This window comes from Topomyia yanbarensis, chromosome 3, assembly GCF_030247195.1.
Source record: "Topomyia yanbarensis strain Yona2022 chromosome 3, ASM3024719v1, whole genome shotgun sequence".
NCBI lineage: Eukaryota > Metazoa > Arthropoda > Insecta > Diptera > Culicidae > Topomyia > Topomyia yanbarensis.
In genome coordinates this window covers 57140446-57165236 of record NC_080672.1, presented here as the reverse complement: position 1 = coordinate 57165236, position 24791 = coordinate 57140446, and the positions used below count along the sequence as shown (strand labels likewise).

The 24791-nt window shown below is 35.1% G+C and overlaps 1 protein-coding gene across 4 annotated transcripts in view; it reads right to left on the bottom strand.

Annotated features, from left to right (window-relative positions):
* LOC131689676 (atypical protein kinase C) overlaps positions 1-24791 on the bottom strand; it is a 481953-nt gene that overhangs the window by 100658 nt on the left and 356504 nt on the right. For all 4 annotated transcript variants that reach the window (XR_009305444.1, XR_009305445.1, XM_058974925.1 and 1 more), the window contains exon 5: positions 5238-5323. Coding sequence is in view for 2 of the 4 variants with exons in the window: in XM_058974925.1 (XP_058830908.1) it covers positions 5238-5323 (86 nt within the window). In the remaining 2 variants the exon portion in view is untranslated. The remainder of the gene's footprint in view (positions 1-5237; positions 5324-24791) is intronic.

The window sequence follows — 24791 nt, the reverse complement described above, 5'->3', positions numbered from 1 at the left end:
TTCTACTTAATTTCAAAGTATTCACATCCAGCATAAGAGCAAATGTTTGTTTTGATTTTTTTATTAGCGACATTATATTGGTTCCAATTATTCACTAGGTGGCGCATAATAAAACTGTGATCTAAGTCATGTCTGTATTTCTGTACTTGGTTTGCGCTTATATCTTTATCTATAAAAGAACGAACAGCGATTTAATAGCTTACAATTTTAGGGTAGCTCCGAATGGAGCGATTCGTAATTTTTGGTGATCGGAAATGTTAGCCAAACTCCATAGTTTACAGGAAATTGGGAGCCTTGGTACGCATAAAAATCGAAACCAATTTACAGCAAAGCGATAATGCCGAGAGGAAACGCGATCAACCTACACGTATTTACATTCCCGCTTCGATTTACTGTTAATAAAAAGCTATTTTACATTTATTCGAGTACCGGTACTTTTCCTGTACTACCGGTACTGGAGGCTACAGCACCGCGGTACCGGTTCTCGCCAAAATGGGTCGGTACTACGAACCCTAGTGCATTACTGAGACCGTGTTTGTGAATTGATGATCGCGAAGGACTCGAGCGTTTGTGTGTTACCGTTTTTGTCGCGTGTGTTAGCGTGTATGTTACTTCGCGTGTATAAATTGTTTTCTACAACCGTGTGGCCACGCATTTTCCTGAATAATCGCGCTCGGACCGTGAATCTGATATTAAATTTTCATTGTGTGGCTCAGATGCTAGAAGAGAGTGAGTTCTCTCGTTTCACTAGAGTTCCCGGTCATGGCCGCCATGGAACGTGTTGTCTAGTGAATATGAGCGTCATTTTTTATTGGTCCAACTAAAGGCATGAGTATAGGCTGCTAGAATTGCAAGCAGATACTTCCGGACGAGATCGATTCATGATCGTGCGGTGGGTTAATGCTTGACACCACGTTTTATAAAATTGTAAGTGCTAAAACGTTCAATTACCGGGGTGTTTTAATGTTGGCGAGATCGCAGATGATTGCAATTGCATGTTCGCGTTTTTGACCAGGTTTGTGTTATCGTGAAGGACACGAGCGTTTGTAAGTTTAAATGGGAGACATTGTGAGTTTATATGAGAGAAGATGCAATTAATCGCGTTAGTGAGTGTTAGTATGAATCTAATTTAAAATATAGTACAACTTTTGGACATCGACATTCGTCGTCGTAGCTTTTGAACCCATCCTTTCTTCCGAATTCCGGTAGCCAGAACAAATTATGGTTATAACTGACCTTTCGTCAGTATGTGTCGTCTTTTCAATCGCTGCTCCAACGACTTCGACTTTCATTTGTCTCGTAATGCCGTCAAGAAAAAGTTTTTGTGCTCATTATCTTGTTAGCTGTAGTCTAGTGCTAGTTCATAGTTATTAAGATTGTGCTGTTGGTTTTTACTGTAGTTGTAAGTGTCGAAATGTATCATTTGGATGTCTGTTATCTGTTGATATAAAAGATGAGGAGGTTTTATGCCTCCTGGAGAAAGAGTTAAAACAAAATTCAGCTCCAGTGGGTTCTTTTCCCTGCTCCCAAATAAATAAATAAATAAAAATTAAAAAAATAAATAAATAAATAAATAAATAAATAAATAAATAAATAAATAAATAAATAAATAATTAAATAAATAAATAAATAAATAAATAAATAAATAAATAAATAATTAAATAAATAATTAAATAATTAAATAAATAAATAATTAAATAAATAAATAAATCGTTTTGATTTTAAACTGTGTCGGGTTTCATCACAAATCAGAAATCAGGAATCAAAACACATTGGCTCAAATGGCCCGTTACCCGTATGTAGTCCGGTATTTGTGCCTTGCCGTGTCGTTTCATCATTTCCTGAGCGGAAAGAAATTAGAAGGGATTGAATTGGAAAGGTGGGAAAAATAACAGCTCAAAAACAAACAGTGGATAAGTTTTACTCACAAGTAGTTCAAAACGCCTGCGAGTAAGCCTAAAGCTCTTTACTGCATTGGATAAGAAACTTTAGGCATGTCTCTGAATTTCAGTCGTCCAACCGCGGTGTCGTCTATGTAAGGACGGCCGAAAACTCGAAATCGCAATTGCGCTACTACTACGGGCAGTTGCATATCAGATGATATGAGGTTCCACAGTCAGATTCACAAAGATCACACGAAAATGACTCAGCACGCTCAATAGTTACCATGAGGGCGTTGAGTTTGCAGTGGCCGGGTAAAGCCCTGGTTAGCATGCCGGAGTTGTGTTTCGAAAATTGGAGTAGATTTATCGAAATCAGTGGACACGGTTGTTCTAAAAACGCCTTTGTTTGGCAACACGTTTTTAGATTTCATGGCCTGGTTTTAGCACATACCTTTGCCTGCCATAGAGTGTATCCCTATCGTCAGTAAAAATTTCCAGATCAGAAATTCACCAGATTTGGCATGCCTAGACAGTACAGATATTGTTTACTTGCTATAATTTCGATTTATGTAAACAGAGACATGCATGATATAAGCAGTTGAGGAAATTTCGTTTTGACTTCACCTTCTTAGATTCTAGCTCTTGACTTAGGCACCAGATAACATCTTCTTCTCTCACGGGACGTCGGGAAATTTATTAACACCTGAAAAGCATTTTCTGTTTTCGGCACACAGTAAGATTTTTGCTTGTTGCCAAAATCGGACCCAACGTGTATCACAATAATCAAGAATGAATTCTAAAAAAATCCAGTTCGCACACAGAAAACAAATCGTCCATAAATTTATGAATAAAAAATCATGAACTGAACGATTAACCCATTATATCCTAGCGTATGAAATTTCATACGCAGAACTATCCATCATTTAACGCGTATTTACTGCAGAATTTTGGCATCTAACTGCTTTATTATTGCACTAATGGGATCATTGCACCTCATATTTCATTATGAAACAAGACAACTGCCACTTTTTATAATTTTGTTTACATTTTTGAACCGTGAATAGTTGGGGCAAATGGCGGCTAAAAAGTAAGCAATACATTTAATTGAATTTTATTGTTTGAATTCGTGCTAATAATTCCATTATGTGACAAAACGTTTATACAGATGTAAAAGAAATGTTGTTTATCAGAAAATCCGAAGAAATATGTCAAACAACTTAAAATTTGTTGTTTTTATTTAAGCGTACGAAATTTTTTGCACGAGATATTTTCATTCTCAAAACCATTTTAAGCGGTGATTTTATTTTTCCCATAATCTTTGATACATTTTTTGGTGGAATTGAAGATATCACTGAATTTGGCACACTTTTTGAAACCCCTGGGTTATAATGGGTTAACGAAAATCGTAACCAAGTTCCTAAAATTATGGATAATAAAACTCATATTCATGAAAATATGTGGTTGTTCCCTGGACAAGTTAAGTTTTTGTTATGATTCTTGCTCATACTTTGGGGATGCACTGGGTTGTAATATATCAACTAAAACGATGTTCATAATTTCAGGAGCTTAGTCGCGATTTTCGTAATTTCCCATCACGTTACTGAGATATTTTATTCATGAGTGTAATATCGGATTTTTTTCTGGCAGAGTAGCACGGTTTAGATTCATGAGTTCAGAGCTTTAGTCACGATATATGTTCACGTTTTCGTGATATTTTATTCACGAGTTTCATGTCGGATTTTTCTAGCACAAGACATGTAAAACTAAATATTGTGACTCTTTTAATGTAAAACTCAATCTGAATGACCTAGGAAAAGCCAAACAACTCACATTTTTACATGTTATTAAATGTAAATTTTTGTGAATTGGGACGTTAGTTTTATGTGCATCTGGCAAGACGTAAAGTTATAAGATTTTTTTGCTGTGTAATTTATAATCATAATTTCAGGATCCTAGTCACGTTTTTCGTAATTTCTATGCACATTATCATGATTTTGTTTTCTTGAGCTTCGTTCGAATTTGACAAGTGGAGTACTATGGCTCCACGACAGAGACATCACATTGAACTTTATTGAATGAATGATGTTCGAGGTCCCAATAGTTTTCTTATATCTGCTGCTCGCGCCCATTACTAGTCGCTAGAATCTGAACATAACCATATGATATTTCATAACAAAACCCAAATTTTGTGAAATAGTTCACGTGGAAATTTCAAGAGCAGGTGCAGAGTTGCATAAAATTGAGAATGATTACGGATATCTGCTAAATATCACAAGCACAGATCGTGATTCAAGAATGCTACTAGTCGAGAACTAGTTTATGAATCGATGAATAATATTTTATGGTTTTGTGAACTATTTCATAAGCACACACGGTCGAATGTGACTATTATATTGAGAATCATGAATCAGTAAACAGTTCTATGAATAAAATTTCATGATTCACGAGCACGAATGGTCAGTCGCTTGGAATAATTGGTCAGTTCCCGTATATATGAATATTATTTTTCAAATTTGTAAACTATTGCATGAGCTCGAATAGTAAGTCATGACTACTATACAGGGAATCATGAACTAGCTCACGAATACATAGAAAATATTTCATGGTTTTATGCATTGTGATGGTTTGTGGTTTGTGACTAATTCGTTTGTTTGACTTGTGACTAATTCGCTAGAGATCAGGAATCAGTTCATGTATACATGAATAATATTTTGTGATTTTGTGAACTATTTCACGAACACGATTATTTAATTGTGACAATTACATTAGAAATCATGAACTAGTTCACGATGATTGAAGAGATTCATGAATAATATTCCAGGTTTCATGAACTAGTTCACGAGCAAATATGTTTTGATTTGGCGAACTACTTCACAACCACGAAAACCAGATCATGTTCAAGATATAACAAATCAATAATCAGTTCACGTCGCATAGTCGGACTCTGAGTAATGTTCCAAAATCTACGAATAAAGTCACGATTCAACCTTTGGTTTTACAAATAATGTTCATAAAGTTGTGAACTAGTTCACGTACTGAAAATCGCTTTGGTAATGAAATGCCGGATACCGTGACTGAAACTAAACCAAAACCAAATATTTCCACAAATAAAAGCGTTATCTTACTGAATGAAAAAGGAACATAATTATAAAACACATGATTTTTGTTCGTGGTCTTGTTTTCGTAATGTAAAAACGTGATTGTTCCAGAACTCATGGCACTATATTCACGAGTTTGGGAACAATTTTTTTTCCAAAATTGCGTTTGTCAAAAGAAAATCGAACAGTAGTACATCTGTCTAGCTCTGAAGTATTGAGGAAACTAGAAAGGAACAGTTAGTAAACTTTCACTTACCCGATTGAATCGTTTCGCCTGGAAGATGTGCCCATTTATCCGGTACAACTTGCGCCATCTCCTGGCACCTCTTCGGTAGATGCTGCCTGTAATAGAGGAAAATAAAATAAAATGGATTATAAATACAGTTTGATCGTTGTTTTAGTGTTTGGTGAATAAATAGTCAAGTATGTGAATCGAAAATGACGACTTCTCCTGACTTCCATATACAGCCATCCAACTAGTAAGTGGGTGGAAAACTAATTACATAATCTGAAGAGATTACACACAAATTCTCTCGCTCTTACTCTCTCGCACTCTACCTCTCTATGTGTTAATGAGACAACAGCAGATATGTGGCCACGCGTAACGACCGTTCTGTTGATTACCCCCGACTCACCATCAACAGGGCAATTGTGCCAACACCCGAACTGAAAACTATTCTCATTGGGGCCCAGTCAATCAAGAATAACGCACGAGGCGCATCGTCTGCCAGGCAAAAACCGACGTTTAAATTTCTCAATTCACAGCCCAAATTTCCTACTCGCACACTCATCTCTGCAAATGTCAACCCAACCCACGTGTATTATTTTAATTACTCGCCCACGAACATTAATCCATCCGGACGGTAAGGTCGCGCTTATTGCTGCCGCGCGAAAACCCGGATGCTTCTTTGACTAGTGCGCCCAAATCACGGTTCACTTCCAGGCCCGGCTTAGTTCAAACGCCGCGGTACATTGTGATGAAGGACCAACCCACATACATACAATACGTACCGCTTACAGGGTGCAGCGCAGTCTATACGGGGCTTTGCTTCTGCCATCATCAAAGGCCCCCGCACGAACAACACGAACAAAGTGATGTTTCTGCACGAAATGATTCCCGCTCGGCAACTCGGCCATGCATGAAAGTGTCGACAGGACCCCGGCTGCATCCTTTGTTCAGGAATGTTTGCTTAACTCGTAAGAGAAAAGCAGGAGGTTGTTTTAATTTTCACTCTTTTCAGAGTTTGTTTCGGGGGGAACTAGAAAACTGGCTTAAATTGAATTCGGTGGGGGTATTTTTCAGTAGAGATGTAGATAGAGGGAAAGTAGATTGACAATAATTATGAATTCTCAAGAAGATTGATAATAATTATGAATTTCCACGCGCCCTTCGGTCGGCGTCTGATTTTTAAGCTGTACGCACACGAGGTGACAGGACACACGCCACAAAAAAATTTCACTATGGATTTTGTTCTAGCTATTCCAACGCGGCTACATCAGCTTTGGAATAGGTAGAAAAAAATCCATGGCGAAATTTTTTTATGGCGTGTGTCCTGTCACCTCGTGTGTGATCAGCTTTAATGGAGTCGTACCTCTACATCTTCTCGTACTTGCGGCTCAGTTTCATCCTCGTCACAACATATTTACGACAACACGTTCCCCGATGATGACGATTTCTTAATGGACCCGAAATCCGCCGAAACGATTTCCCATTTGATTACCGCCATAAAATAAACTCATTTCGGCGGAAGAGATCATCTTCGGTTCGGCATCACATACGGTAGCTCGGTAGCGAGTTAATAAGTCTCGATGTCGAGTTAATAACGCCGAACGAGATACCGTCATTACAGGCAGTGTTGTTTATGATTTCGGTTCGGTTTACTTCGCTGAACGTGCGTTGGCATGCTAATATTTCGCCAAATGGTGTTTAGAATGGGGAAGTACTTGCGCATAAAATTGGGATATTTCTCTGCCATAATGTCTTTATCTGACAATTAAATAACTGACAGTATCAACAATTGCTTGATATCTGGCGGAATCGACCTTGTTAAATATAAAGATGGTAGAGGAAAGTATGATTTGTTGATGATTTTCTGGATTTCTAATCATTAACGAAACGATAACAGTACGTATGTACAAATTGCTTGCCAAACCAGATTTCTTTTATACTTGAATGTTTTTTACTATACGATCTTTTATCCAAAAAGCATCAAATTGTTTTGTTATTCATTACGAAGGAAATTTGAACGTCATAACGTCGTTTTTCTTTAGATTTAGATCTTATACGACCTATTCCCATTCATAACACTAGTTTACAAATTTTGGGTTAATTGCATGAAGTTAAGAAAAAAGGTGTTTTCTAAGTCAATTTTGGGTCGCTGAGCAATATTCATTTTCTTTTTCAAAGAACCGTTTTTGTGATTTTTTAAAAAAGGTGTTTTTAAGCACTATTTGCAGTTTTTGGTCAATATCTCAGGAAAAAATCTTTCGATTACCACCACAAAAATCTACCGATTACTCACCATTCGAAAGGTATTGATGTGCCCATTCCAAAAATGTATAACATGCTAGGATAAAATATCAATAATTTAGGGTTAAGAGCAGTCAAAAAAAGTAGTGTTTGGTAAAATTACTAATATTTAGTTGATTTTTCATAAAAAAATAAATCAGCGAAAAAAATCTTTTGAAATCTTATGTGACAGGCAAACTTCTCACGTGAATTTTAAGCCTAAGATCACGAAAATCCGACAAAAACTGGTGATGTTATTTGGCACCGAGTGAAAATTGCTCTGTTTTTCACATATCTCTTTTGATCTTAAATAAGATTAGACTAGTTTACAAGAAAAATGAAGTTACGAGAAAAAGTGCTTTCTAGATTAATTTTGGGTCGCTGAATACGAAAATAATACTCTATTTCTCTTTCAAAGAAGTCCGAGCTTAAAAAAAATTCTTTTGCTTCCGCTTTTTTGTCTTTGCTCTATTTTTTATTATAGTAAAATAATTTTTCATATTTTCAGAATCTAATGTGAAAGATTTTAACAATTTTAAGGTAATCGCGATAAGCTAAGAAGAAAGGTGTTTCCTCAGTTAATTTTGGATCGCTGAATACGAAAACAAAGTCCATTTTTTTTTCAAAGAAGCATTTTTAAGATTTCTTTGAAAAAGGTGTTTTGGGCACTATTTTAGTTATTTGTCAATATCTTGTTCAAATAGGATCCGATCGAAACAGTTCGAAAGGTATTGATGTGCCCTTTCCGAACATGTATAATATGCGTAGATCAAATCTCGACAAACATATGATTACGGCTTAAAAGCCCACTGTCAAAATTCTCTTTATAGTAAACAAAACAAAAACGTTTTCTCTTGCATTAACTGCTATGAACTGCGTTGAGCGAGTAACGATTTGTCCGGAATATCCTTCCAAAGATAATTTTGACAGTTGGCTTTTAAGCCGTAATCGTATGTTTGTCGAGAAATGTACATTTATTACTAAACAGCCTCGTAAGAATGAACCCGTTATTTTAGTGCGCCCTAAAGAATTGAATCAAAGTGCTAGGAAAACAAAAAATGAATTGCGTAGCCAAATTGACCGTGCATCGAATAAAATTCAAACTGTTCGAGAAGGCAATGGTGGCTCAATCATCCTCGGTGTGAAAAGTGCGGAGGCAATAGAATCAGTTGTGGCAGTGGTGAGAGAGAAGTTTGGGGAGAATTATGAAATCTCAGTTCCGAAACCGGCAAAACCAAGATTGAAGATTGTGGGGATTGCGGAACAGTTGTCAGAGAGTGAACTTAAAAATAGCCTGGAAGAACAAAATGAATCAGTGAACTTAACAGAGTTAAAACTCATAACGTTATTTAAAACTAAGCGGAATGATTACATAGCATATAATTATGTGATTGAAGTGAATGCTGATTCGTTTGAGACCATGCTCAAGTTAGGGCGTGTAAACATTGGCTGGGAAAGATGTAGAGTGGTTGAGTGTTTTGGAATAGTACGTTGCTTTAAATGCTGTGCGTATGGACATAAGAGTACTGAATGTAAAAACTCTCAGGTCTGCTCTAAATGCGCAGGGGACCACATTACAGCAGAATGTGCATCAGAATTACTTTGCTGTGCTAATTGCGCTCAGATGAATAAGGACCGGAAGCTGAATCTGGAGACAAAACATGCAGCCTACAGTTTCGAATGCGCTGTGTATAGGAAGCTTGTTGAAAGAAAGCGTCAGCAAATTAGTCGTGACGAATAGCAATTACCGTTGACCAGCATACCAGGATATCTGAACGGATTACTTTCTGTTACTCCAGGTAAAGCCAAAGAGGGTATATGTCCTCTCGAAGCTTAATAATAAATCAAGGACAGAAGAAAATTCTTTTAGAATCTAATGAGATAAATAATCTTTTTGCATAAATTTTAATCCAATGGTCACAAAAGTCGGATGAAAAATGTAGATATGAAGATATGTAGGTATGAAGCACTGAGTGAAAATTGTAACTTTTTGTTTTTCGCGCAATCATACTATCAGCTGAAATAATCTTCTATACTTGATAGTTATTGTTTGTGTTTGGTACTGTCTTCTCGAGCTTGCATCCATCCATCCTGCGGCATTTGAATGGTTTTGGATATTTCATTGTACAACTAAGTACTCTTTTTAAAATGTGGAAATAACGTTGGAAAAGTTTTGTTTTGTCTGTGGTGAGTACATATTTTACGAATAAAAGGAGCAGATTCTCAGTTCACAGAAAATTACGTGGCTGAAAATCACAATTTAAGCTAATTTTGAGGTGTTGAGCTCATTTTTGATGTCAAAAGTCCATACAGTGTCATTGAACCTTTCTTATAACTATGATCCCGTTTTCATGATAGATTATCCGTTACTGTTCACCATTGTCAGCAATATCATAAAAAATGAAGAATACTACTTTAAATCCAATGTATAACATATTGGTTTACTGTAGATTGTCTAAGTATTTTAAACAAAACACCATGCGCCTCCATATCAGCAACAAAGCTTCAAAATCTCCTTAAAACTTTTTGCGCACCTAGGCGCAGAACGAGACCATGATATTTGAAAAGTAGAGGTTATTTCCCATACAATGTATACTATGTGACCGTTCCGAAATGATTCCGAAATTATTACAGAATACATTAGTGAAAAAAGTATTTTTGATCTGACCACCTCAAACATATTTAAACTAAAAAGTCATAGTTTCAAGCAAATTTACCAACTGAATTTTATTCACTAATCAAGTTCTTTGTTCCTCTACACAATGAAACTAGTTGTGCTAAAATCGGACTAAAATCAAAAGAGCAACATGCATTTGAAGTGAACAGAGCAATGGTGGTTCCGGAAAAGAAATCATTAAAAATTCCGGACTTTGCTACGTTTAAACTCATGTTAAAAATCGTGTTCTTATCCAATGTTTATAAAATTTTGAATATACATCATTCAATATATGAGATATTTAGGAAAAATATAAAATATCAATATTTCAGAAATAAATTTTTGAGATTTTGGCCAGCCTCCGGCCACTGTGCGCCGCACCAGAGCAGGTCCGCTAAAATCATAAAATTTCTATTTCGCTCAATGTGCCATAGCATCAACATTTTTCATCCGATGTTAGTGATATTGGTCTTAAAATTAACGTAATCATATTATTTGTTATCTTAGATTTTAAAAGGTCCATTTTCCATGTTCATTTTTGCTGTTTTCAAAAATGGTGGGGTAAAGCCGACCCCTTATGTTTTTGGTTGATTTAGTGCAGATATTACTCAAATTTTATGGTTTTTCAATGATAAATCAATGAATGTTGTGTTATTGAATTGTAACATGAAGAAAATGGAGTTCAATGTCAATCTTGGAATGCTAAAATAACGAGCAGTGGCACGTAATGATATTCCCCTTTGCATCGGAGCAATTGCTCGACGAATACTATACTCATCATGTTTTGTGTCTTTCGTTTGTAATTATGAACCATTGTGCATAAAAATAATAAATAATAACAATAAAAAATATATCTCAATTTGATAAATAAAAATTTTCTTAGCAAAAAAGCGGTCGGATTTACCCCAATATTTAGAGGTCGGATTTGCCCCACCGCGTCATTTTTCATTACGATGCAATTAAGAAAAAATATGAAAAAGGTTGACCTAAATTCATCTATGCACTTTGTAGGACTTAAATCGAAGAATTTAAATCCACTTACATTTATAATTGAATCACTTTAACAATCAGAAATATCCTGTAGTCAAAGATGCACAAAAGTCAAATCAAAAGTTGTAAAAACACACTTTTTATCGTATGATCATCTCAATGTAGACTAATAAAATGCTGTCATACCACCATTATGATTATTTTCGATGCTCTACACGACAAAATTGATATTAGTTCGCGGAGTGCTTCTGATTTTCGGTAACAGAGGGGGGTCGGGTTTACCCAACGGTCGGGTTTGCCCCACCTTACCCTATTATATGTTTTTGGAAAGGGCATCTCGGCACCTTTCAACCTGCATATTAACTAAATTAATTGAATGATTTTGACACGAAATATTGACTAAAAACTACAAAAAGTGCTCAAAAACGAGTTTTTTGAGAAAATCACAAAATCGCTTCTTTGAACAAAAAAATAAATATTACTTCTGCTCGAACGGGACATCACGTTTGATCAGTCGTTTGATTGAAACACATAGTGTGTTTTAGTTTTAAGGGATTTGCGTCAAGCCGGCGCTAATCTATTCCGACAATGTGTTAGTGTCGGTTTCTGATGAGGCGAAGCCGAAACGCAATATAGTATGAAAAAAAATATAGCATATTACTTTCGTGTTCAGCGACCCAAAATTAGTTTAAAAAATACTTTTTCTTGAAGCCTCATTTTTCTTGTGAACTAGTGTAATTGGGAGAAAAAATTGTTGTATCTCAATGTGGTGGACATCGAAGTTAGAAATCTTTACTTGCTTTCAGCTTCCAAAGTTGACAATCGACATTTTGACCATTTCCACACATCGCGCCCTATCGATTTTGGAAAAATACTCTATTTAGTTCTAGTCAGTTTACGAGTGATTAGTTCAGGATTTTCGTTGTGTCTATATACAATAAATTTTGTGAAGCGATTTGCCCGGTCGGCATTATGGAAGCTACAAATCTTATTCGGTCTACGAATATCGATCAGCGATATTTAAACCTTTAAATTTTAAGTAGTTACAATATTGTATAAAAACAATATAAACATTGTGTAACATAATCTATTTCAAATCAACCTATAATACACTTTTAGAAGAAAAAACTACAAGGGGCAGCCCTATGGGTTGCACGAACTGTAGACGTAGGACTATACTACTTAATGTAAAATATTTATTTTCTTAGTACATTTATAGTAATAATAAATCAAATATATTTCTTACGTATGGTTTAATCACAACTAATCAACATCGAATATTACATATTGAACCAAACCTTCTTGGTTATCAGGTCATTTCATTTGTAGTAGGTGATCGAATCCGATTAAACTTATTTAAGAAGTTCTGAAGAAAGAAGATAGAAAACTGTGACCGAACTAATATCTGGAACTAAATCTTTATAGCATAAGATTAGTTTGTAAAAACTTTTCGATTGTGTGTGGTAAAAAACCCGGACCAGTGAAGAAAAATCAAATTTTAGACAATATAATCACATTTCATGTATAGACCAAGCATTCTAGTTATATTTTGCCATTATTGTAACTTTCCTAAAGTACGCATAAAAATATAGCGAATGCAGTGGTCTTAATCATATATCGAAACTATAAATCTACAAGAATCAAAAACAATTTTATATATGGACAAGATGCGTTTTTGCAACGGTTTTTCAAGTGGTAGTGTATTCATTCATAAATAGGCTTTGTAGTATGTACCTATTAGTAGAATCAAAATACTATAGGCTGAGTGAAAATGAATCACGTGAAGGGGAAATGAATCAATGAATTGATCGAACGTAAATAATAAACGTTTTAACGACATTCAATTAGCTAGAGATTACTGGGTAGGGAAAGTTATGAAACTTAGAGCCATAGTACTCAAGTGAGAGCAAGGATGTGAAGTAAACAGATCGGAAAACTAGAAGTGGCAGGGTCATTAGAACAGGCTTAATATCGTGCGGGCTTAATTTTTGCCTTCTGATAATGAGGGTCGAGCTTAGGCAGAAAGCTAAGCTCGACCCTCATTATCAGAAGGCAAAAATTAAGCCCGCACGATATTAAGCCTGTTCTAATGACCCTGCCACTTCTAGTTTTCCGATCTGTTTACTTCACATCCTTGCTCTCACTTGAGTACTATGGCTCTAAGTTTCATAACTTTCCCTACCCAGTAATCTCTAGCTAATTGAATGTCGTTAAAACGTAAAAAAGAAAATGTGACTAACATAGTCGAAATAAAAAAGGAAAAAAGTAAATAATAAACTTTCGTTGTTCAATTTAGTAACAAATTAGATCTACCTACCTACACATTCACCTCAAACATTAAACCCAAGCGCACAAAGCAAAATGAATCAACGCTGATGATGATGGGTAGAGCGAAAGAGACAACTAATACCACGACACTATGTTAACCGTGTTTGCAAATGGAGCTCGCATGTACAAACTATTGTGTGTACGAATAATTATACATAAAAGTGTGCTGGAAACGAGCACAACACAAAAGATAGCACAGTCGCATTCACTGGGTAGCGTACCTCCACAGGCAGAAAAAAACACAACGCAGTGACCTGCTTCGTCTGTCGCTCAACGGCAACTGAGCTGCTCTGGCGAAATCCGTCCGTTTAAATAGTCGATTATGACGTAATTCATAGAAGCGTAACGCGCTAGGTACACAAATCTGTCGTGCTGGACTAGGGAAGCGCTATCTTCTGTGTGTAAATGCGCGATATTTTGACTAGGTTGCCCATTATTTAAATTTTTAATGCCATGATATCAAAAATCTTTGGGTTTATCTATTGGAATCTATTCTTAGAAGTATTTCGGGGCGATATGCGCAAAAAATTTGAAAATTTATCGTGAGATGGCTGAATTATATGCGTTTAAAATTGGACCACTTTTCGTTACATACCATTTTTGTAAAATTTGCAACGTGCACCCCTATATCGAAAACAAAGACGTAGTTCTACGTCAAAAAATGGATCTAGCGTTGAACAAACATTTCACATAGTTTGATACACATAATAAAACTCACCCCGCACACTGTCTCTCGCTTGAATTTAGTAACACGGTACCAACATGATTTCATTTCCGAATCGTACATGTTTTAATTAAAACCAACGCCAATCCCCTCGTTACAATATTTATCCCTATGCTATGTTTTTCAACCAAACAGCCAGTTATGGTGATAAAATATTAGTTTCACTCGCTAGTATGGTGTAGAAAAAAAAAACAAACGCAAATAACGCAGACCAATTCGCAGTAGCAAGTTTACGATGCTTTGTCAGACATCCTTGCGACGGTGGTGTTTCGGTGCAAGTATATGCGGAAATCGTAAGTCGGAAGACATTTCTTTGTAATAGGAGTAAATATCGGCACTTGAGGTGTCAATTAAAAGCGAAAGTTAGATTAAATTAGATATGGAATTTGCGTTTTAACTTCGTCTCATCAGAATCCGACACAAACTTAGTGACGGGACTAAGCTAGCGCAGGATTGACGCTAACTCCAAAAAACAGAGACACCAATTGTGTTCCTTAGCAATTTCCTTGTCAAGTGTGATGTCCCCCAAGAACACAAGTTCATTTGAAGCAAATGAGCAACTAGTGTAATCGAATTATTTGGTTTGGGTAGCACGAGGCTATAATTTTTCTTAATGGGGAAAAAATTGAGTAAAATCTAGTTTTCCTCCACTAAGGAGAAAATTATTTAAAATCACATTTGCGCGTTAAACCTATAAATAAATTAGTTACGAAATTTGCGTTTCGACCTCGTCTCATCAGAATTGTGTTTTCGTTTTTGGAGCTAGTGTCACTACGGCGCTAGCCTAGTCCTGTCACTAATATAGTGTCGAATTCCGATGAGAGGAAGTCGAAACGAAAATTCCATAACTAGTTTAGTTATAGGTTTGGTGCCCTTACCTCACAAATGTGGTTTAAAATATTTGTTTAAAAAAATTGGTGGAGAAAAACTAGTTTTTATCCAAATTATTCTTGACTAAGAAAAAATATAGCACAGTGAAAGTTAGATTATTGAAGATTGAAAAAAAAACGAAAAACAACAAACAAACTTATTGATGAGGACTACAACATTACCGAACTGAAATAGAGAAAAAATAATACTTAGATAATAACTGTACGAAAAAGTTGGTTTGGGTAAATGGAGAGCAGTCACTCTAGTTATGCACGCTATGCAAACTAAATTCGATGGAGGATTCAAGACAGATTGTCTTCAACCATTTGGAACACCATCACATATTGTTTCTATCTGTTCTCAACTCCCATTCGATAGTTTACACGACGCCACCCGCGTTATGGCTTGGTAAGGCCAAACCAATGTTGAACGGGGTCAATCGTGGTTTTCTGACTTATTCTTGAATAGTATTTCAGTTAAAAATCGGCAGACAGCCCCTCAATTAATTATTAGAATAGAATATTACCATAGGATGAAGGAATTAATTTTATTATCATTTCAGATAGCAGGATATTGAAAAATACGCGGACAAATCGGTCTTTTCTTAACACATTGCCCTGATTCCAAATCAAATGCTTGAGGATACAAAATCATTCAATAATCATAGATAGCACTCGTGAAAAGGAAGACAGGATAAATAAAATAATAAAAAAAATAAGCGAGCTGATAAGATACACAAAACAATACAGAGCTGTATATGAAAATCAAATAAACATGCAAAATATTCAATTAACATTTCCTTCACTCTAGCGACGTGGTCAAGTGTGCAGTGAACTATAGGCTATTGTATAAAAACAGTTCACTGTTTCAGTCACCCATTATTCGTGCAATCGTTTTTGCTATGCTATGCTATTATTTGTGTGGCCAATTAAATCTGGCTAGAAGAGGTATCAAAGAGCACACATGTCAGATAGCTATAATTTTATTCGGTAAAGGGTAAAGGGATGGCTAAAATTTAAAAAAGCGGTTTCTGTCAGTACAGATGTACATGAGGGATTTCATGAGAAACCGGCCGACCACACAATATGACCATCGTCGATTCGAACGAAACTTTTAAGTTGTGTTCGGTTTATGAATCTCTGACAATTGAAATATTTTGATACAAGAGCAATTTTTCAAAAGGGCGTAAACATTTACACTTTTTTGTTCGATTACTGTATTTTATACAGCAAAACCTTCTGAGAACGAGTTTCAAGGAATTAATATTTATGTGCGAAAAAATATACACTGAAAAAATGTTGTGTCATTTTTCACAAAAACAACAAATAGTGTTAAAAATATAAATTGCAAAAAAAACCATTTTTTCTAACTTTATTTTAGAAACAAAAACCTAAAGAAAAAAAGAAATATTTTGAATATGATTGTATGATGGAGAACTTATCGGTAAAAAAGTTTTCTAACAATAAATTTATACATGTTTTTAAATTTCATACTAATTGACATACAAAACTGTAATTTTATTACAGAATATAATTCTTAGTCTTATTTTAAATCAAAATGTATTTAACAAAAATCTTCCAAAATGCGATAGTTTCCGAGATATTTGGAATTTTGTTCCAACAAAAACAGTCAATTCGTATGATTATGCCTCTTTTAAAAGTTATTCGCGTTACCCCATCATAAAATGCCAAAACTCTAATGTTTATCGTCTTAAAGATGCAAAAGAAACTTTTTCAGTGTATTTGGATCATGGAGGAGCTTTCAATGAAAGTTTTCTTAACAACAACTTTTGACATATTTTGATAATTCATACTATTTGCAGTTAAAAATACAATTTTCTTTTTGAATATGATTTTAAACGCTATTTTAAATTAAAATGCTGATAACAAAAATTTTCTGAAATGTAGTAGTTCTCGAGATGTTTTATATTTCGTTTTGACAACCAAACTCTTTTGTTTTCTTACGACCTTTTCAGAAGTTATTCGCGTTTATCAATCAACAATAATAAGTTTTTCAAAAGGCTCATTACATAACATTTTTTGTAAACCATTTGAAAGCTATACGAAAACAACCAAAATATAACTATTTAGTTTAATCATAAGACCCTATGGTTGAATAGTATTTTGATTGTTTTAGTATAGCTTTCAAATGGTTTACAATATCACCTTGATGTCAAAGATAAAGTTACAGGAAATGTTATGGGCCTTTTGAAAAAGTTATTATTGTTGATGGAGACACGCGAATAACTTCTGAAAAGGTCGTAAGAAAACAAAAGAATTGTGTTGTTAAATAAAAAATTGGAAATATCTCGAGAACTACTACATTTCAGAAAATTTTTGTTATTAGCATTTTGATTAAAAAAAGCGTTTAGAATCATATTCCAAAAGTAAATTGTATTTTAAACTGCAAATAGTAAAAATTATAAAAATATGTCAAAAATTGTTGTTAAAAAAAATTATTGAAAGCTGCTCCATGATCCAAATACACTGAAAAAGTTTCGTTTACGTCCTTAAAACGATTAACATTAGATTTTTGACATTTTATGATCGGGTAACGCGAATAACTTTTAAAAAGAGCATAATCACACGAATGACCTGTTTTTGTTGGAACAAAATTCCAAATATCTCGAAAACTATCGCATTTTGGAAGATTTTTGTTAAATACATTTTGATTTAAAATGAGAGATAGAATTATATTCTGTAATAAAATTACAGTTTTGTATGTCAATTTGCATGACATTTAAAACATGTATAAATCACATTCAAAATGTTTCTTTTCTCTTAAGGTATTTATTGACAAAATACAAAAAATAGAAAAAATGGGTATTTTTATAATTTAAATTTTTAACACAAATTTTTATTTTTGTGAAAAATGACACAACATTTTTTTCAGTGCATATTTTTTTGCACATAAATATTCATTCTCTCAAACGCATCCTCAGAAAGTTTTGCTGTATAAAATACAGTAATCGGACAAAAAAAAATTTAAAATTAATGCGCGTAGAAATGTTTACGCCCTTTTAAAAAATTGCTCTATAAAATAATCTTACTGATTGTGGAAAATGTTTAGTCTTCCATGCCGATGAAATGTGTAAAATTTCATAGGAATCCAAGATGGTCGATCAGGATTTCAATTATTTTCGGACGGATCTTAGTGGAATTCCTCACATGCCAAAAATGAAAAAGTAAAGAAATACGTCAACAATCAGGTAAAAAATTGAATAAATGAAAATGCAAAGATCAAACAAATTGGAAAATAGAAATGCAAATGTAGAACAAAATATAAACGAAAATTTAAAAAAATGTAACGTAACATAAAAATGTCAAATAGCAAAAAACGTAGGCAAATAAACAAGATAAAAATATATAACTCCCCAAAAAATTATTAAGCTAAAGTTAAATAATGAAGAATACTAATAAAATAAATAAGAATTGTTTAAGTGCCTAAAAACACATTCAATCAACTATTATTATCCTGTCTAAAGCACATTAGAAACGATGCACAAACGTAGCACTTTAATCAAAAAAGTCTCGAAAATAAAAAAAACGTAAAAAAAATGCATTTTCTTCAATTTTTATAACTTGTTGCAAAAGAAAGTTATCTGTGGAGGTTTGATAGCTATTGTATATAAATTCTTCTTGTTCGTAATTTATTTTATAAAAGTTACATTAAATTCTAGCATTTTCCATAGTCGATTTTCATCAAAACCCCCGCCAAAACGAATATCTGACTACGCCACTGCTGCCCTAGCTCGACTCCTGCCAGCGGAAGACAAAAGATTAGTTTGTAAGATTTTAAGCCTGTTTGTAATGACCCCGCCACTTCTAATTTACCGATCTGTATATTTCACATGGCTCTTTCCCTACTCAATAATCTCTAGCTGATCGAAATAAAAAAGCGAATGCGATAATCGTGTGTTCGTTCTGGGACGTCATTATATCCCAGGGATAGAATAAGGGTTTGTGCCTTAGGCCGAAGTCCCAAGGGTTGCAGGTTCGACTCCTGCCTCCGTGGGGATTTTTTCCCATAATAATTGCTTTCGCCTAATTCACCATTTCTATCTGTTTTCTTCCTTTGGATACCATCAAAAAGGTTGAAAATAAGCTATTTCTTTTAATTTTAATTTCTTTTTTTCCCGAAAAAGCCATTGTTCCTTGTAGAGAAACCTTTCAAAGTGTCGTAATTTCATTAAGAAATTCTTCTTTTTGAAATAAAAAATTACAAGAACTTTGATTTCAAAAGACAGTTAATATCATCCTATGGAAAATTGTATTTTTGTCTACAAATTAAGAACACGTTTAAAGTTTTATGCTATATTTCACCCTAAGGAGGAAAATTTGGTAAAAACCAAAATTTCTCACTAGGGTGAAAATTTGTTGGTAAAAACCAGTCTTTGTACAGGAGGGCACAAATCCTTATTTCATACTATGTTGCGTTTCGGCTTCGCCTCATCAGAAACCGACACTAACTTATTGTCGGAATAGATTAGCGCCGGCTTGACGCAAATCCCTTAAAACTAAAACACACTATGTGTTTCAATCGAACGACTGATCAAACGTGATGTCCCGTTCGAGCAGAAGTTCTGTTTATGCCGATGAGACACAGTGAAGCCGAAACTTGTCGTTTAAAGTTATTATTTGAATAACATTTTTAGTGACAGATTATCCGTGAATCAATTACATTTAAAACATTTTCTTGTTCTTAAGGGGGGGATAAGGGTTTCAGCGTTCAAAAAAATCAGTTTTTTGCTATTTTTTTTTAGAAAGATTGGTGAAGAGAATTGATCAAAACTTTTGTACATTATACTACATCATTTCAATAACAATTTGTATTTTTTTCTTGCAAAAATATCTACAAGCGATTCGGTGGCGAAGCTTTTTGTGGAACGTGTCTGGAAAAACATGATTTGCGGTGTGAACTGCCATTCAAAAACTACTCGACCGATTTATTTCAAACTTTGCATACACATTCTATGTTTAAAATACCTAACCCCACGTTGAGTTTTCGGGATAACTTTCCAATTAAGGGGGCTTTCTACTCATAAAACGGCGGAAGTTCTCAGTTAGCAATTTCGCCATTTTATTAACAAAAAAACCAGCACAGCCTCTTTTATGATTGCACTTAGTAGTGTGCTACTGTCATAATAATTAACATAAAAGCGATGCATAGCTGTCATCATATGACGAACGTTTCGTGTACTCCAATCACAGGATGAATCGAATACACAACGTAGGCCCTAGCCACCAGACGAAACATTGTTTCTCTGATGATCCGTCCATTAATTCGTCGACGGACCGGTGCCAATAATCGCGTTTTTCAGCTTTCATCCAGTTTTTCATTTGCATTTGTCCATTTCGCGTACAATTCTAAGCAATCTCTGCCCACCACGAAATAGGAGACTGTTCACGGTTGTTCGCGTCGGGTACTTATTTCGTCTGACATTTAATCGTAGTGCAAATGCATTGTGTAAAACCTGAGGGAATATGTAGAGACTGAAATATAGGAACACTTGGGGTGTTTGATGTCCTATGTGGAAATTCATACTAGCTTCCAAGATTATCGAGACCAGGAACTTCGGTTTTGTAACAGCACCCTTCAAGGAGCACTCTCATGCCTTTATGAGGCAGCTTAGGAGAGGAAACTGATTTTCTTCTTTCGGAAATTTATAGGCGCATTAGAAGATGTTCCCACAATGGGATGGTCAGACTCTCGCTCTTTAGCGAACAAACAAACGTAGAAATTAGTCGTTGTCGGTGGCGTAGCGCTCTTTTGCATTTCTTATCAGAGCGTTCCTTAAAATAATGTTTCATTTTGTCCCCACATAATTTATATGCGGGATATGTCGAGAGATCATGCGGAGTCTCTCCACAGCAGGAAAACTTTTCATGGTTCTCTTCGCATTTTCCACAGCGTACCTTGTTTATACAATAAGTCGCTGTAGGCCCATTTGTTTGTAACGACGGCAGTTCATGCCAAGCAGCACAAAAACGCGAACAGGTAGACCCATCCAAAAGATCAAAGTTTGGAAGAGCAGATTCGGCGAAAGGTTCGAAATGAGGCTGATGGAAAATAAGTTGTTTTCATATACTGCTTGATTTTTCCTGAACGCAATTGCTTGCGAACCAGAATTTTCACTGGCTGGAGCAAAGGGTTCTTGAAGGAGCGAACCCCATACATCGCAATATACGCCATTGTTGGAGACTGCACCATCAATCTCTACTTCCCGGGCGGGTACATAGACAGCATACTTCTTCGTACACGGCCAAGTGGTATTTAGTTAACCCTTTCATGCCCAACTTTTTTCTAGTGCATGTAGGATTTCAAAACTATTTTTCCTTGCAAACGGTTGGGTCAAGAAACACGAAAAGCCTGTTTTCATGAAGATAATTGCTTCCATGGCAGTGCTAGAAGCTGGTCAATAATTACCTTCTAATGCTCAATACAATTCTCCTAGAATCATTACATTAGTCTGATTACGTGGAAAACGTAGCTAACGACAGTCTAAATTGATAAGTTTTATCAGTTTTTAATAATATTGCACCATAACGAAGATATACGAAAAAATCGTTTTCCGTCGTTAACGTAAACTGTCCCTGGCAGCACTGCTCCATCGGAATCCAATCAGACTAATTGCAATAACTTCAGTTCTAGAGCTGATCCTTGTAACTGTTAATACTCAAATTAAAGGCAATAATCACATTAATGAGCCTTACTTGTTTTTGTGAGCAAATCTCGCCTCAATCAAAAGTTATAGCTGTTTAAAAACGTTGTTGTCCACAAACAACATGGGCATGAATGGGTTAAATCTCGGCTTGTTTTTGCCCTCATTCAAGTTTGTTATGAATATATATCAAATTTGTTACTGATACTTTTTGCATGTATCAAGCAACTAGCAGTTGGGAAATTGGATTCTGAGATGATTATGACTTTTATTGGTTTAATTTTCGATAAAAATGCCCTGAAAAAAAATCAGCTTGGACAAGGAAAAGTTCTTTTCAAATAACTTTTTTTCCTTGAAAGTTCCCAACTTGAATTTTTGACGGTAGGTAGGGGACAGAATTACCTATTTTGGAACAAAATTTCGTCCAAATCAAAGATGGTTTTTTTTTTTGCAAATCGACTTTAAATTTTAAAAATCACTTTTTTCAGTGTAGGAGTCGATGAAGATTTTTTTCAAATATTTTTACATTTCTTACAAAAGAAATGTATAGGGAAGAAAGTGTTTTTTTTCACTGCGTGTTTTCGTTATCCTATGAAATGAAAAGTTCTTATAATTGAAGTGAATTGCCGTAATTAAGTTCGAAATTAGGTGAAATTTTCTTATTGTTGAGTGTTAGTGCGCGAAAGCGTAATACCAAAACAGAAAACCGGTGAAGAATTGTCAGATCCAAAGGAATTCATTCAACCGGATGATGGCAGTCTGGAGCATGTATCAGATAAGTACCATGATCCTACCCTTAATATTGAAACTGTCGTTTCAAGTTCGTTTAAATCCCGTCGTCTGCATGCACCTTGTTTAAAACCGGATAGAAATTCTGTTGTGATCAATTTTATCCAGGTTGGCCGAACTTCAATCAACCTTTTGGAAAGCGATAAAGGGTGTTCTAGTGTAGAGCCGGAATTTATTTCTCGCTCAGATGAAGACGAGTTTCTAGAGAGAGGACTTCACTTTTATATTTACCATTCTTGCACATCTAATTTGTAATATTTCGAGGTATTTGCAATTTGTCAACGTTTTATACGGAAACGTGAGTAGCTCGTTAGAGAACAGGAAGCTTAATGATGACAATTTCGGCGAACCGTATCCGTTGTATTGAACTGGATATGGTTTTTTATCGTTTTTATTTTTCGTGTTTGTGTGTTTGTTTGAGGAATCACTATTGTTGTTTTGAGCCAAATAGAAATATTTAGCAATGACTTCTCAGTCGTTTTTTTAGTATCGATTTGGCCTATTGTGAAATATACGGTACAGTTATTTGTGTTTTCCGTCAACGCTCAACGAATGCGGAAGGTTTCTGTTTTCCTGATCCTGTACTGCCTATTAGGACATAGAAGTCCTGTATGGATTTTTGACGAAGGTGAGTTGTCTGTTGGTTTGTATTTTTATGCGTTTTTTGTTTTATATTACTACTAATTAACCGATTTCGCCAATTTTCTCTATTGTTTCAGAGAGCGAGTAAGGGCGCTATAACCCTGGCTCATTAGCCTGGGCAGGGCTAAGTACTTCTGTCCCATCCCAGGAACCTAGGACCAAAGGAGTGACATTAACCCTCTTAGCAAAGTCACTCCCAACGATTTATCGAACCCCCATCAAATTGAAACGGTTGTGTACGGTTGTCCACGTTTCTTCCTTATTCAAGGTTCAAAATAATCCGTTGATTAAATTATTCATTGAATGAATAATTTGATTGCCGTATAATTTTGAATCATCTTTATTTTGTACGCTGCACAGTTGGCCTGGCCGCTTTAATGCTTGTGTCATATTCCATATGTGCCACAAACATTGATAATGACAAGAAAAATTGTGGACGAACGTTTGCAATTTTCCAGGATCCCTACATGTATTGGCTGTGTATGTGTCGACTAGACTAGACTAGACTAGATTTCTTACAAAAGAAATGTATAGGATTCGCTCAAACTTTGAAAACTTTTTCCGAGGCCTGGAGGGCCGAGTCTCATATACCAATCGACTCAGCTCGACAAATTGAGACAATGTCTGTATGTGTGTGTGTATGTGTGTATGTGTGTATGTGTGTATGTATGTATGTACAAAATGTCATGTAATTATCTCAGCAATGGCTGAACCGATCTTAATGAAACTAGTTTCAAATGAAAGGCCCACAACCTGCTCATAATTAGAAACCTCGTAAAAATATCTTTCTATCAAGCTATATATTGTCAAAATCCGTTCACGAGCGACGGAGATATTAAACATTTTGTATTTCTATTTCTCGCTTACCAATTTTCACTAATTAAAAAGGAGACCGTTTCATATAGAGTATTGCTTTACTGGTGTTTTAGGGGTAAAACTAAACCGATTTTGATTATCGGGGTATGAAAACACATCTACGTGATTCAAGGAATTTGATTTCAAAAACATTTTGTGAATTACCTATAACTATTTCTCAAAACTCAATATGTAAGTTCACTTCAAAAACAAAATAATGTGCTCATAGTGAATTTTTTTCTAGAGTTCATGTATTTATCCCTTGGATTAGGCGTTGCGTTCAATCGTCAAGTAAATATTGGATGGTATATAACTATACAGATCATCAAGTAATTCACCTAGTAGTTAGATGAAAGACTTCTCATACAATTATACTCGTGGCATCACCGAAAGAAACTGTATTTTTGAATCCCAAAACTCGAGCAAAAATTAAGCTCTTTGCAAAATTTAGATTTTATTGGTTATGGCGCAAAAATTACTACTTACATTAGTTATAATAAGGATGTAAGGAATCAATATATCGCATAATATACCTATAAAAATAAGATCTCGGCATGAACCATCATTTGCCATTCTTCACATGCCCTCCCCATCTCTATCTCACTCTCTCTTTCTCTCCCTCTCTCTCTCTCTCTCTCTCGCTTTCTACATGTTGGTGGCAACTCTCACGACTCACATTTATCTTGCTATTTCTCTATCCATTTCTAAGTTGTGTGAAAAGATTCTCTGCTAATGTTTATTAATATTCAAACTAATTTCATGTGTGCGATGTAATTGTGAAGGTTT